Here is a 15630-nt window from a genome sequence, read left to right as displayed (position 1 = left end):
AGATGAAATGTTTTGTCGATTAGAAACGAACTGGAACTAAGTTCTGTAGTATTGTTTGTTTAATTTTTTTTTTAGTGAATGCTCTTAAACATTTCTTGTTTTGTTGGGGAAAAGCATATAATTCATACTTGGTGTTATTCGATGTTGTTTGAATTATTTCCCATGAAAGACAATGTCTGCGTGAGTTTTATACTTTCATTGTTCAAACACGAAACTATTTCCAGAACATTTCTACATGCTAATATTAGTGTGTGACAGAAACCACCATGACAACAGATAATGATGACAAAAGTTTAATGTTTTTTGTGATGTTTGTTCATGGGTGTAACACAGAAATATTTAGTGAATGGCAGAAATGAAACTATACTAGTTTGCTGTTACTTAAATATTAGGTTTCGTTTTTTATTTCGCTTGATAGGTCTTTTCGTTGTTATGGCTGTCTTTCTGACTAGTGGGTTTAACATAGGATAAAACCAATTTTAGTATACATGCTCAAGTTCTTAAAGCATACAGTTAACATCTGAAGGTCAAGATTAATTTATATTAGGTATGCACTCTATACTCCAGTTTTAATTCGCTTTCATACTCATAAAACCTCATTGCCGACTATGTTTGCTCCAACAATGTAGAATGTTATTAATGTATATTATCGAATTAAGTGAACTAAAACGACCTTTTGAAAGCGGCGTGAAACACCACGTGACATATCTGCAGACGTAGGTAACGTGGTAAAGTTATTACAAATATTGACGGGTTTTGTTCAGCTCTGTTTCTCAAACTTGGAATTCCATGTGTATGAAAGAAGGACCACCATATATATGTGTTTGTTGACAAGTATATCAATATATTAGTTACCAAGACAACTTTTGATTTACACATTACGTTGCAAAGATTTTAGTAACGTTGTGGTTTAGATCTTCCAGAGGTTTTCCCGATATAACCATAATTATGATAAAACCATCTAACAAAAACCAGTGTTTTGAGAAGATACTGTTTATTTTACAAGCTGGAATATTTTGATGCTTATATATATATGCAAACGTTTATGTATAGTTACGGAAAGCGTCAATATTAAAAAATAAGTGTGCTTGTTTTCACATGTCTTTACTCTTACAGTGCCCCCTCTGGCGGGTCAATGAAAGATTTGAGGGATTGTAAAACAAATTCAGGACAAACAAGTTGGCATATTATAGCTTGTAGCAGCCTGTGGAAGGAGTACACAGAAATCTTCTGTTGTTTTTAAGATTCATATGCTTACGAATGGTTCTTCAATGATCAGAGAGCACAATGTGAAATATGTAAACATTTCCATTAATGTATTTCATATTTTTCCAATCTGAGCGTGATGATCAGATACGATCTTTCAGTTCCCTTTCCTTGAGCACGAGTGCGACCAGTTTCTACAAGTTCTATCTTTGCTTGCGGCAGTTTATGTTCAGATAAATACCCTTGTAATGAGTGTTTCAAGTTTTAAAAATAATAAACAGACTAAAATAGTTCATACAATAATCGTGGGTGATTGTCAAACATTTAAACGTGCAGCCTCAAAAATGATTTTTGCGGATAAATAGGGTTTAGACAATATATGATGTAGATATATACGTAAAGGATAAGTAAACATTATAATTGGGTTGGTTTAGGTTTTAGATTTCTCAGAATCAGCGAAAGAGACGGAGAAATTAAACTAAACGTTGATTACAAGAACTTCACAAACTTATCGAAGTGTTTAGAGATAATTATTGAAAGTGATCCAAAGTGTCTTTGTGTATACGTGCTTCATGAGTACAGATGTTCACCATTATGAGTTTTCTCTATCTTGATACAAGCCATTGGAAATTTCTTGCATTTGACATCGAGTATATGTTCAGACAGGTGTTTGACATAGTGTAGCGTTGTCTAGTACGTATATTATAGGATATTGGAAAATTCTAGTTTCAATGCATTGTGATCACGTAGTTTTGTTTCTGACGAATTCATTAGACCTCCTTTGTTTCAACTGCGCATAATGTTCCAAACATAATTACAAAATATATTGCTGATTAGCCCTTCCCACTTCCCAGAAATATCGTAGCAGAGAGTAATAACATAATTTCTTCAAAACAAGAACCTGTTTAAGTTTGTGGTTTAAATTTATTTCTAACATATAATCCTTACTGATGCCATTTACAAGTTAAAATTTACGAACAGTACATTTCTACCGCCACACCGGAAGGAAAATTAAAGTGAAAACTTGCATTTTACATTGACACGTTTATCTTATAAAAAAACAACAACGTATAAGAATGATCTACATTTTTCAATCTATGGTTGAAATTTATAAGATCAGGTTTGATATGTTATCAACTGGGTTTAGCGCAACAGTTAAGATGTGCAATAATTTCGAGTTGCATCATTACTTATCTATAGATGTAAGTAGACATCAACATCTATAATTGTTGCGTTATCCTTTCTATTTCAGGAATCAGAAGAAGACGCGAGGATGGACGCCATCTGTGAAATAGTCTTGGGAGTGAAAAGCGCTAACTTGAGTGGACATTCCTGTTTCTACTAATCTCTTTCTGAAAGCAGTCACGTGTTTGGTAACTTCCTTTCTGATTAGTATAGCCCGTCCTCTGCCAAGACCAGAGGTCTGGTGCTGTACGAGTTTGGTGTGTGAACGTGTTGCCCCAAAAAAAGGTATTAACATCGTGCTGCCCGCACAAGGTTTCTTTTTGAAGTAACACACACACATCTACAAAAAATTTCCTAAACGCACAAAGACTTTTAACCAAATACGAAAACTGTGCCAGAAATTAAAGTACAAAGTACTTGAAGACATGGATATAGATCTGAGTAAATTGTCAGAATCTGAGTATGATTCTATTTTTCAAGTTCTTCAGCGAGACCAGAAGTTGAGAAAGTTTGAAGAAAGGAGAATACAGTAAGCTACTTTTGATAATATTTGGTGACATACATAATTTGGCTACCTTGTGATTGTGGCTGACTCGCCACATTTATTTACAATGGCTTTCTTAGCATGCTGTAGAAGTGATATTAAAAGTAATTTTTGTTTGGCATACAGTATTAGTAGGTAACCGTATATTTAGGGTTAAACTTCGCGATTTTAATTGCTGAAAAATATTTCTATTGTAGAACTGATTATATTTTATTAATATTACGCATAAATAGATCTATCAAAATTAAGTTTTCTTTCATGGACGACCTACAAATACAAAACGTTGTTAAGTTTTTACATTTCTTAACATTATTGAGTATAAAAGTTCCGTTAGTCCCATAAATTTGTGTTATACTTTAGTTAACATGGCCTAAAAAGAAATATCATTAGTTCCTAAAGTTTTAAAACCTTACTTAATGCTACATATAGATATGCCACTAGCCCCTAAAGTGTTTTTATACCTTACTTAATACTACTAAATATAGATATGCCACTAGCTTCTAAAGTGTTTTTATACCTTACTTAATAATACTGAGTATAGATATGCCACTAGCTCCTAAAGTGTTTTTATACCTTACTTAATACTACTAAATATAAATATGCCATTAGTTCCTAGTGTTTTTATACCTTACTTAATACTACTAAATATAAATATGCCATTAGTTCCTAAAGTGTTTTTATACCTTACTTAATAATATTGAATATAGATATGCCACTAGCTCCTAAAGTGTTTTTATACCTTACTTAATAATACTGAATATAGGTATGCCACTAGTTCCTAAAGTGTTTTTATACCTTACTTAATAATATTGAATATAGGTATGCCACTAGCTCCTAAAGTGTTTTTATACCTTACTTAATAATATTGAATATAGGTATGCCACTAGCTCCTAAAGTGGTTTTATGCCTTACTTAATACTGAATATAGGTATGCCATTAGCTCCTAAAGTGATTTTATGCCTTACTTAATACTGAATATAGGTATGCCATTAGCTCCTAAAGTGGTTTTATGCCTTACTTAATACTGAATATAGGTATGCCATTAGCTCCTAAAGTGGTTTTATACCTTACTTTATACTGAATATAGGTATGCCATTAGCTCCTAAAGTGGTTTTATACTTTATTGAACGTAGAAACGTTATTATCTCATTTACTTTGCTTTATACCGTAGTTAGCAATAGTGAATAAAGAAATTTTGTTAGCTTCTCAAATTTCTAATGATTTACTTTATACTGTGTACAGGTATGTCATTAGCTGCTAAGGTTTTATACCCTACTTAGCAGTACTGAACATAGTCATTATCTTCATTAGGTTTTCCTCTTTATAATAAGTAATTAATTGGTGTTAAATCCGCCAAACATGCTGTAAATACAGCGTTATAAGACGCAAACATTGCACTATTGCATTTTCCCCCTGTATTGTATTAAAATGAACTGCATCAGAGTACAAATATTTATTTTTTGCAGCATGAGCGATTGTCATTCAACCAGTCAGAATCAAACACATCGCACTTACGTTTTCCAAGGTTGAAATGTCATATGATAAACATGTAGATATTAGAGCCTCATAGAGTGAGACAGATGCCTCTCAGAAAGGCTGGCATGGGTATTAACAGACGTTCTGAGATTAATTTTTATTTCTACTGGGTTTCTTGTTATCAATAAAAAATATTGAGACGGAATTTCATGCTTCGTTAGGAACTATATGTGATGTCGGAAGTTGCTAGTGAAACTATTATTGTTTATAATAGAAGTGATATAAGTAAAAAGTCGAAACGTTTCAATCGGGATAATTAAGTACCTCCGGGACAACTATTTATTTGAAACATGGCTGTGTATGCTGCCAATGCCCTAGCTGAGAAGAGTGTTCTAAGCAAGTAAATCCAAATGGTTTGGCAACAATCAACAGCAGTTCGTTCGATGGCAGAAATCAGAATGGTAGTTCGGTCAACATACAACCTCTACAGTGTGGACTGTATCTAAGCCAATGGCGTTATCGATCTACAACTACTACAGAAAGGTACAGTCAGATTCTTAACCATCATGTAATTTCTTCAAGAACAGGACTTTTTGGGTGGCGATTGATTTTCCATCAAGACATTGATTCCAGATATCCAGAATGTGATAAAACGATACTTGGAAAAGGGAGGGGGGGAAGGCAGATGGAAAATCCACAACTAGTAGTTGGTTTGCATTTTATCCCGATATGAGTAATATTAAGGCTGAATATGCTTGCATAGAAGGTCAAGCAATAATCATACACCTTGGCTGATTTGTAGGGAGTAATACTTGATAGATGGAATAGTGTTCACAGGTATAAATTGGTCAAGTTATTGTAGCATCATAAAAATAAGGTGTACTGCTTTGTTTTAAAGCAAATATAAAATGATACTGCATTGTACAACATTTGCTATTGTATGTTCTGTAATGTATTTTTACAACGATATTTTAACGATTTACTTGTAATTATTCATTGTTTGCAATTCCTGTTTATTTTATTTGTGCAGTTTCATTGCTATTTCTATTTGTCTTCATCCTCCTTCAGAACAGTGATAAATCTAAACGTTATGACGCTAAAATCTGGGGTTCGATTCTCTACGTTGTTTAAGGTCTGCCAGCAGAAGTTAGTTAACTGTAATTTATATTAAAGAAAAAACTAATATTTTATTTACTTTTGAGAACACTGAAGAGTTTAATACATGATTATTATCTGTTTTGTCAGTAAGACGTTGTGTAGGTACAGTTTAAAAATGCACACACACACATATATAGTTTGTTTTTTGTTTTTTGAATTTCGCGCAAAGCTACTCGAGGGTTATCTGTGCAAGCCGTCCCTAATTTAGTAGTGTAAGACTAGAGAAAGGCAGCTAGTCATCACCACCCACCGCCAACTCTTGGGCTACTCTTTTTACCAACGAATAGGGGGATTGACCGTCACATTATAACGTCCCCACGGCTGAAAGGGCGAGCATGTTTGGTACGACCGGGATTCGAACCCACAACCCTCGGATTACGAGTCGAACGCCTTAACACGCTTGGCCATGCCGGGCCCCACATATATAGACTGACTGGCTGTCTTATTAGGTATAGGATGGTGCTGAAAAATTCCTTGTCTTTCTGTATCTCATTCATCGAAAACTATTCTACACTTGGTTTATAAGTGTCAGAAGAGGATAACTAAAGAGCAGTCATTCTAAAGGGTTGGCCCGGCATGGCCAGGTGGGTTAAGGGATTCGAATCCACGTCGAACCAAACATGCTCGCCCTTTCAACTATGGGGGCGCGATAATGTTATGGTCAATCCAACTATTCGTTGGTAAAAGAGTCGCCCAACAGATGGCAGTGGGTGGTGATGACTAGTTGCCTTCCCTCTAGTCTTACACAGCTAAATTAAAGACGGCTAGAGCAGATAGCCCTCGACTAGCTTTGCGTGAAATTAAAAACAAACATTCTAAAGGTGTCCGATCGGAAGGAGTTACTGGTGAATGTACTGACCATATTAGATAACTGAAGTTCCCGTACGCTATTACACTCCCTTCAGCAAAACATTAGAAAGATTACGTTTTGTAAGTGATTTTCAAGATTATTATTATTTACTTTTATTGTAAACTAAACACAGAAATTCGTGAAACGCGACTGGTCTCACGTTACTAATTATTTATGTCCACAGTTTAAATTATACCAGCACTGAAGATTCTAACTCCCTTTTGTGTGCTAAATAATCGATTTTTTTGTCTGATTGACGTTTGTTTTTTTTATATCCTTCTCATGGTACGTGCGGCATATTTGGAGCTTAACAAATCCTGACCATTATTGAATGAATCAGTCATTTGGAACATAGCCTGACGTCTATTGCAATTTGAAAGCGTGTCCAAAGATTTTATTCCTCGTTCAGTTATCAGCAGATGACAGGCACAGTTTATCCTATAAGAGCAGACATATTTCTTTTTGATTCTTATTGTCACAGACTAATGAGAAATGCCTTTGAACGTAAGTTATCTTTCATTACGACTCTCCTGGTAGAAAGGCACGAAATAGGTACGTGCTTTTAATTGTGTTGAAAACTAACCACGTCATTAGTATATCTCCACTTTGGTAAAGCTTAACTAATCACATCTCGCGTCACTAGTGGGTCAGTCTGTCTGTCTGTCTTGCATATGTGAGTGAACGGAATTTATAACTTTATTTTTCCCAACAGCATTAGATAATCTTTCTTTGTTTTTTTAACTTGGCTTCTAACAAAAGATATACAGAGTAAAGCGGTAAATACACGTTTCATGTTTTTTACAACTGCTGTGACCCAAATAAGTACATTGTAGACAACACGGATGAATGTTATCGATTTGAATCAATTATAAGCACTTTTTTTTAGCATTTTTGTAGTTTTTCTTTCATTGTTTAAAATCCCCAAGAAACTATGAATTGGCTTTTTTTATTGAGGTTCTCTCAAACGTTTAAGTTGTCTTATGAGTTATAACCCTTCTTTTTTTTTTCGTTTTTTCTCTCTCGCCACTATTCGACATTGCATGTTACTACACGAACATGCATTGCTGAGTGGGTTTTTATATTACTTATCTTACGTGTCGATATTCCTGTTTCTAACTGATACCACATTGTAAAAGTTCGGTTCGATAATTGGATGGAAATGGTTGTGTACCAACCACTGTTGCTTACTCTACGTGTCGGTATCCATGTAGTTTCTGGTTCATTATTACTTTGTAAGACTGGTTTGGTATTGGGACGTGAATGTTATATGCCAATCAGTATTTCGAGATATAAGGCCACAGTTGTAATTATTACCTATTCTGTAGACCTTATTTTGATGGACTACAGTTGATTGTCAACTTACAATATGGAAAAAAAAGTTTGATACTCCATTCCCAGATCAACTTTGTGAGTTTGCGTACTAATCACTTTATTTGACAAACGATATATTTTCATATTTGCAATAAAAATCACAGATCTTTGATTTTTTATTTTCATTATGCATATTCCCCAGTGGGACAGCAGTAGGTCTCTTAAAATCCTGGCTCGATTTATAACAGTGGACCCAGCAAATGGCCCACTTTTTACAGTATGTGTAAAAATAGCATTTCAGGTCTATTTATTTCAAATTACTGCTCATGAAGGTTTTCGTCCAACAATAGATCTTGTCAGTTAAATTGGACGAAAAGAAATAGAATGTCTGATATGCGTAATTAACATGTGCCATAAAAAAACATTTTAATTATTGTTTTAACGCCGAAGTATTGAAACTAATTAGCTTGTATAATATTTGTGATATAAATAACACTGATTGGAGATTTCATTTTTTCTCGTTTCTCATAATGGTGTCAAAGCAGAGATGTGTAAAAACAGTATTTCAGTTTTGTTTTGTTTTTTACATTTTTCAACTCGTATGTTGAGTTGTGGTACTGAACGAATGGCTTATAGGCTGTTTTTTGAGAGAGATAAAGAACTGAAAAGGAATTTTCACACAACTCCATTTTAAAATGTTTATTTGACAAACTGAGTGGAATTCCCAGTGAATAAACACTCATTTTTAACATGTTTTTTCGTATCAAATATTGGATTAATTGATTTTGAATGCTTCGCTGTGTTTTAGCATTACAATTGTTATGGTATCTTTGTTTCGTGTGATGATATACTGATATTATACATGTCCCCCCCCTGTATTGTGTTATTTTTAGTATTCTTTGTTTTTAATTTCCACCCTAAAAACGTATTTTCTAAACAAGTGTTTTATATGTTGTAGGAAGCAAATAGTAAAAACACTGACATCAAGGGCTCATGTGACGTCATGAGGGTGACATTGTCTGGTAGTTATTGTTTACGGTTACTGGTGTTGGTTGTGTCGTGATAGAGTTGGCTGGTCGACAAACCTGATTTAAGAACAATTTATGAGTTTCAGAATGGGCGCTTACTCCAACTTTGCAGTTTAAGTTAAATTGCTTGCGATTTAAGCTAATTGTATGCGCAATTTATACATTAGATACTTCGTGGCCATTTCATTTCTGTTAACGAAGAAAATTAGGTCGAATTGTCTGTCTGAAATGTTAGTTTGTAAATTGACAAGTTGACTGGAAATATACTTGCTAATGTATGAAATCTACATATCGATTTGTGAAGTACTCACGACAGTTTATAATTGTACACTTTGTTCCATTACACTACGTGTACATGGAAATTTTAAATCTGAGAAGCGATTCAATAAATGAGCAAATGTATTTTTCAGCCAACTTGTCGATTTATAAATAAGAGTTGTGCTTATAAAACTAAGTGTATAGTGTATAACTTCAATATAAAATTTAACTTAAATTATAAAGTTATGTTTGGAGCTTCATTTTAATTACAGACATCTTTTGAAAGCTGGAATTGAAACCAGATTTCTTCACGCTAAGTGGCTCACGAGGCAATATGCGTCATATCCCAGGAGGCTTTTTGTACAGTACCATAACTCGTCATTATATTTTGGATGACGAGAGACGAAAGATAAATCTGAAACGCTATTTTTACGCATTTCTTATTTGAAACCCCTAATGAGGAACATGAAGAACTGCAAATGCATGAAACACATTTTCTTTGTTTGAGGCCTTGCATGGCCAGGTGGTTAGAGTGCTCGACTCGTAATCTGAGGGTCGCGGGTTCGAATCCCCGTCACACCAAACGTATTCGCCCTTTCAGCTGTAGGTGCGATATCATGTGACGGTCAATTCCAGTTTTCGTTAGTCAGAGTAGTCCAAGAGTTGACGGTATGTGGTGATAAATAGCCACCTTCCCTCTAGTTTTATGCTGCTAAATCAGGGGACGACTAGTGCAGATATTTTTCGTGTAGCTTTGCGCGAAATTAAAAAGAACCAAATAATTGTTTGGTATGAATGATATTTCTTAGCAAAGTATTCTAATAATTTTTTTTGTTAATAATTTCTTGCTGCTATAGAAATAGGAGAACCAATCAATGTTCTCAAGGGGGTTCCGTATTACATCAACATGCTCGGTACGTGTATTCCAGCGATTCTAATTTTGGATGTAGAGGAATAACATTATATTCCACCTTGGTTTTTGATTTATTGTTATTTTTGCCAATAAATCAGTTCTTCAGGACGTTCACTAATCTCCACGGTTCAGGCAATTAAGAAAATATTAATTTTTTTTGTCTCAGCACAATATCTTGTAAACATTTCTTTGCGTTTGTTTTTAGTGGAAGTTTGTTATTACTGCTGTAGGCACATTGAAAAACAAAAGATTTGGTACGGATCTTGACAGTTAAGTATGATAACATTTTCTCGAGTTTTCTAGTCTGAAGTAAGGATTTACTGTAAACAGATGAAGTTACTATTGTGAGTCGAGCAACGCGAGATTTTGAAGATGGCGTAAACTGCTCAGTTATATGATAATTTTGCTTATCTTTTGTTTTTCCTAATTTAGTTTGTCTTCATTTTCACTGCATCAGAACAGTCTCATTACTATTCTGATATCAACAATTGTGCTAAAATCTTGATAGTTTCTGCCTGTCTCCGGTAGGTGTCCCTTTGAAAGAATGGTTTACTCCTAGCCTTTCCCCTTAGTATGCAATAACACATTTTGCATTTTACTTATTTTATACCATTACTGGGAATCGAACTCTGGATGTTAACATTGTAAGTTCGTAAAAATATTTCCGATCCACTGGGATAGTATATTATTAAGAAAAGGTGTTTTGTAAATAACAGTTCATCCATGATTGAGAGCTCAAATGATGTCGACCATTTGGTCACTGAAAGTAAACAAATAACTGGTGATGATCGCAGCTTGTCTTTTTTTGTTTTCTTTATTATTATGCGTCAGAGATGTGACGTTATTTGTAACTCATGAAATTGGACGTTCTAAGTGTTAATCCTTCGGTTATTTGGTGCTTACGCCATCAAGCTACAGCTGTTAACATCCTGATTCATATTACACTCCACGAATATTTTATTCTTTGCAGTCAGCCTTACTTTACTGCTTTGTACAACTGCATACACGTTAATTGTACTTAGTGGGTTTGCTGCAGGCAGGCTTTATTGTAAAACAAAAGTTGAAGGAAAGTTTGAGATTATAGTACCTTATTTCGTATAAGGTATTCTAGTAGAAAAGGATTCGGTGTATTAAAAAATGCGAGTCTGGTTGTAACTTCTAGGAGTGACCATTATTTATAATACAGCTCTTGTCATGGATGTGGCAAAGTTGTTAATATGCCAATGGACTTTAAATACGTGTATGACCTGATGTCGCTAATACGTGTACTGGATTTGTGAGCCGTAGATGTAAATATAAGAGTGGAAGTCACATCGAATTGTTAGATCAGATAAGAGAAGCTCATGATTTTGCGCTGGGTGTTGTTGACTAGCTGGATTCCACCTGGTCTCTCAGTTCAAACGTCTGTAATTATACTCACTGTTGTGAAACAAGCAAATTTTACAGCCCATTAAAACTGTTAACCTAGTATTTTGCAAGCTGTTTGCGGCTGCAAATAAGGCTAGTATTAAGATCATTTGGATAGTTTCATTTAGCACTTGGTAAGGAAGGCTATTAATGAAATTCTTCACTTATGGTATTCGCGTTATCCATACGTGATATCTTTCAAGATACGAATTTCACGTAGATTTAACCTACTTAAGATGATGAACATTTGATAGTTTTTACAACTGTCTTTGAATAAAGGATTCCAATAATACCTTTAAAATTTATTAAATTATACCAAATCTGAAACAGCTTTAGTATTTAGGTTATAATATAATAATAATACCACGTTAAGAAAAATGACAATATAAAACATTCCGTGAATAGCATGTTGTACCCATGAATTTCATAATTTCATACTTTGTTTAATGACTTATAATGTCTACAATTCTAAAAACTACATGTAACATGATACTAAAAACGATAAAACGGTTGGTAAGAATAAAAGTTTATATTCAGAACCTTTTGACATTAAAAAAAATGTCTGTTCGTAATTTCTTCATTACTATAGTATATGCTCTAAAAACCTAAGTATAAAGGTTAGAATGTAGAAGTTTTGTACACCAAGTAGAATTGTTAAAATGCGTTACGTGTTATATTAATTATCTACTCAGGTGTGTATAACATTGATGTTATACTTAAAACTATGAAGATGCTATAGATGAGATTTTGTAACATCATACACACAAATTATTAACATGTTAAACATATGATTTGTACAGAAAGACGTGTATATTTAGCTTACACTTCATCCGTATAAAACAGATGATTAACTATAGTCCACGTGTCTTTGTACGATCAGACTCTATGTGACGATCATTCACCTTGACAATATCTCTGCAGTCTAGTTTTCATCACAAAATGTTCCGTCTTGAGGTTGTCATATCCAAAGCACACCAGTCTTTTCTGCATGCTTTTTTTACACCATTTGTTGTGCAAGAACAGTGGGGGTTCGGCATGGCCAAACGTGTTAAGGCGTGCGACTCGTAATCCGAGGGTCGCGGGTTCGCATCCCCATCGCGCCAAACATGCTCGCCCTTTCAGCCGTGGGGCGTTATAATGTGACGGTCAATCCCACTATGCGTTGGTAAAAGAGTAGCCCAAGAGTTGGCGGTGGGTGGTGATGACTAGCTGCCTTTCCTCTAGTCTTGCACTGCTAAATTAGGGAAGGCTAGCACAGATAGCCCTCGAGTAGCTTTGTGCGAAATTTAAAAACAAACAAACAAGAACAGTGGTTTCCCATGTTTTTGTATGGAGTCGCATGAATAGTCTTATTGGTCTCGTTTCTTGATGAGATTCTTCTTGATTATGTTGCGTCATGTTTGCATGGGTCACGAGGATGGCTTTTGCCACTGAACTTTGCAGATTCTTACCCGTTAAAATACACCGCTTACTATGATTATTTATAACTTGTTTGAAGTAGAGCTGTCTTTCTGAATGGTCTTTGTGTCCCAAGTTGATCTTAGTTCCCGATCTGAACTGATCATAATATCAGGCTGTATGAATCTAATTCGTCGTAAAAAAAAACAACTTTCATATAACCTTCTAAAAAATTATCACTTTTTCAGTGACATCTCACTCTATAAAAACGTTTTTGTCAAATTGTAAATTGTAGTTCTGATACATCCCGTTCTACTGAAACTTCATATCGGATGTGGTTGTAACATGACTTGGTAACTTGGATATCCATTAATGTTTTAATATAACGTACCAAGCCATCGCAGAATGATTATCACCATAGTATATTACATTAAATACTAATACTTCAGTGAACCAGAAAGATGAATTATAAATTTAACTAATTGAAAATTGTCTTTTTTTTTCTTAACAAGACTACGTAATACTCGGAAAAGAAAGCAGAGGAGAGGGAAATGATGACAATGAAAAATGCGGTATTAAAGAGGAAAAAGTTCTCATTTCAGCTCAAGATATGCGAGTTACAATAATGACTATTGTTGTGCTCTTTGTATAAATAAAGTAGATGAAATCGACGTTAAATTCCTAAAAAAATTATCGTAAACATTTTATTAAAAATATTTTTAATTAATAAATTTTCAGTAAATATTTAATTTTCGGACCTTACGCCTCATTTTAGAATATACTATAAGAAAACATTTTCTAACACTTTATAGTCTGTATTTATTCCTACAGTATATGTTTCTGACTTTCAATTGTTTTGATCGGAGTTTCATTCCTCACGAAACGAAAATTATTTTAATTTGGAAATGACTACATTACGTGAATGTCAGTGATGTCGAGAAAACCCACTTGTAAGAGAAATATATATTTTACAAAAAATATTTTTTCAACCCAAACGAGCCGTTTTTGCATATATATTACGTGAATGCTGGCAGCTTTGTGTTGTCTGCAGAGTTTCAACTTTCTGGAATATTTCAAGTATACATACAGTGAGTTGCTTTTTATGAGAATGGACAACTTTTAAGAGAGAATAGAACAGCAAACTTGTAACATTTTACAAAGAATGTATGTGGCACTTGATCCTATTATGTTCTGTACAGTTTACAGATGAACATAAACAAAACAAACAGGTTTAGCGGCTGACAACTTTTATAATGATAAAGTATCATGCTTTAAAATTGTCGTTGTTTACTTTAACTAACTCAAAGTATGAAAAAAAATCAAAGCTTATTCCCAAATAGTTTTATTCCCTCAAAAAACATTACATTTTTAAAAATTATGATTTAAAGTTTAGAAGTAGATAGTACGTAAGCGAAATATCTTTCAGTTCAGGGCTGTGTTAGTAGTACGAAACGGGGCTTTATTGCCAGGAAAGAAAAAATAAGGTCGGTTTTCTCTAGCGTGTTTGAAATATCAGGTTATATATACCTTATCGATAATGTAAGGGTACTGAATCAGCATCTTTATGCTTTCAAATTTTAGTACTAAACTAAGCTCTTTTGAATTTTTGTATAAGCAAATAATGAACTATTAACTGTGTTCAATGGTCGTGAAAGAAGGAAGCCTAGAGCGTGCACTTGTTTATATAGCCTTGAAGCTTTGACAGAATATTACCAACTGACGGAAGATAGTTTCAACCGGATGTTAAATACGCAGCTTTGACGCTTCGAAATTTCTCTTGCACGCTTCAGGTTCTCGTATAACGTGTTTGTACATTGTCGCAGACTAATTCCCCAAGCTCAGACTGCTGCTGATAGTGTTTGTTTCGTAAGTGTTACAGAATTATAATATCGTCTTTTGACGTATTTTGAAATAGAATAAAGAAAAGGGAGGGAAAAAAGAATAGTTGCAGTAATATGTCGCCGTTAAATAGAATATCGTAAATACTACATTAACCTCAACTTATAAAATCTTTCTCATTGGATAAGTGAGATTATGCGAAGTTGAGCTAAGAATCCAGACAGTTGGAGGGCCCTGAAACCCGACTGTTTACGTGTATGCCTAGCTATAAAGGCGTACAAGTCATCTTTATAATACTTGTATATAATGACCACATGAGTGGAATTCAATTATGTAGGTTTCACACAATTAGCTTGGCTTAGTTTTATAACATGTTTTTGTTTCTTTTCTTTTTTCTCTCTTCGTAAAACACGTACAATTAGCAATCACTTTTCAGAACGTTTCCACCTCACTGAATATTAATGTTATTTAAGATGCACGTGTACACGTGCTTGCTTCCTATAGGGAGATTTTCAATTTGACTAGTTTTGTGCCTTTTTGTCAGTTAATGAGAAAAGTAGACGTAATGTGATTTTTTTTATTAAGTAATTAAGTTTTAGTTTCACTATTCCACTATCTACATTTATCTTCCTTTTACGCTTTTGTGATTAATTCTCTCATATTTTCAGTTGGCAGCACACACACTAATAACGAAACACAATGTTTTATCTTGATGATGCAGTGATGTATGTTAAACAGCACAAAACCAAGTTTATACGTAGCAGAGAATCGCGATGTCAATAAACGACCAAAAAGATGTTATTTTAAGTACTGTGAGATCAGGAAGTAAAACCTGGATTTTTTTTTATAAGATGGTGATAATGAGATATTCTGGGCGTATGTTGAAGAATCTTTTACTTTAATATGCCACTATAGAAATGGAACACTTTCACCACAATTTGAATTCACCAATATTCATGTATTGTATGCTACCATAGAAATGGAACACTTCCATCAAAACTTGAATTCGCCAGTGTCTGTGTATTGTATGCCACAATAGAAATGACGAACTTCAACT

The 15630-nt window shown here is 34.1% G+C and overlaps 1 protein-coding gene across 1 annotated transcript in view; it reads left to right on the top strand.

Annotated features, from left to right (window-relative positions):
- Positions 1–15630, top strand: part of LOC143222307 (uncharacterized) — a 188539-nt gene that overhangs the window by 20455 nt on the left and 152454 nt on the right. The window contains 1 exon segment of the mRNA XM_076448661.1: positions 2459–2920. Within this exon segment, the coding sequence (XP_076304776.1) occupies positions 2817–2920 (104 nt within the window). The 5' untranslated portion in view covers positions 2459–2816.

Source organism: Tachypleus tridentatus, chromosome 8, assembly GCF_004210375.1.
Source record: "Tachypleus tridentatus isolate NWPU-2018 chromosome 8, ASM421037v1, whole genome shotgun sequence".
Classification (NCBI taxonomy): domain Eukaryota; kingdom Metazoa; phylum Arthropoda; class Merostomata; order Xiphosura; family Limulidae; genus Tachypleus; species Tachypleus tridentatus.
Note: the sequence above shows the minus strand (reverse complement) of the source record. Positions and strands in the feature narration are given on the sequence as shown.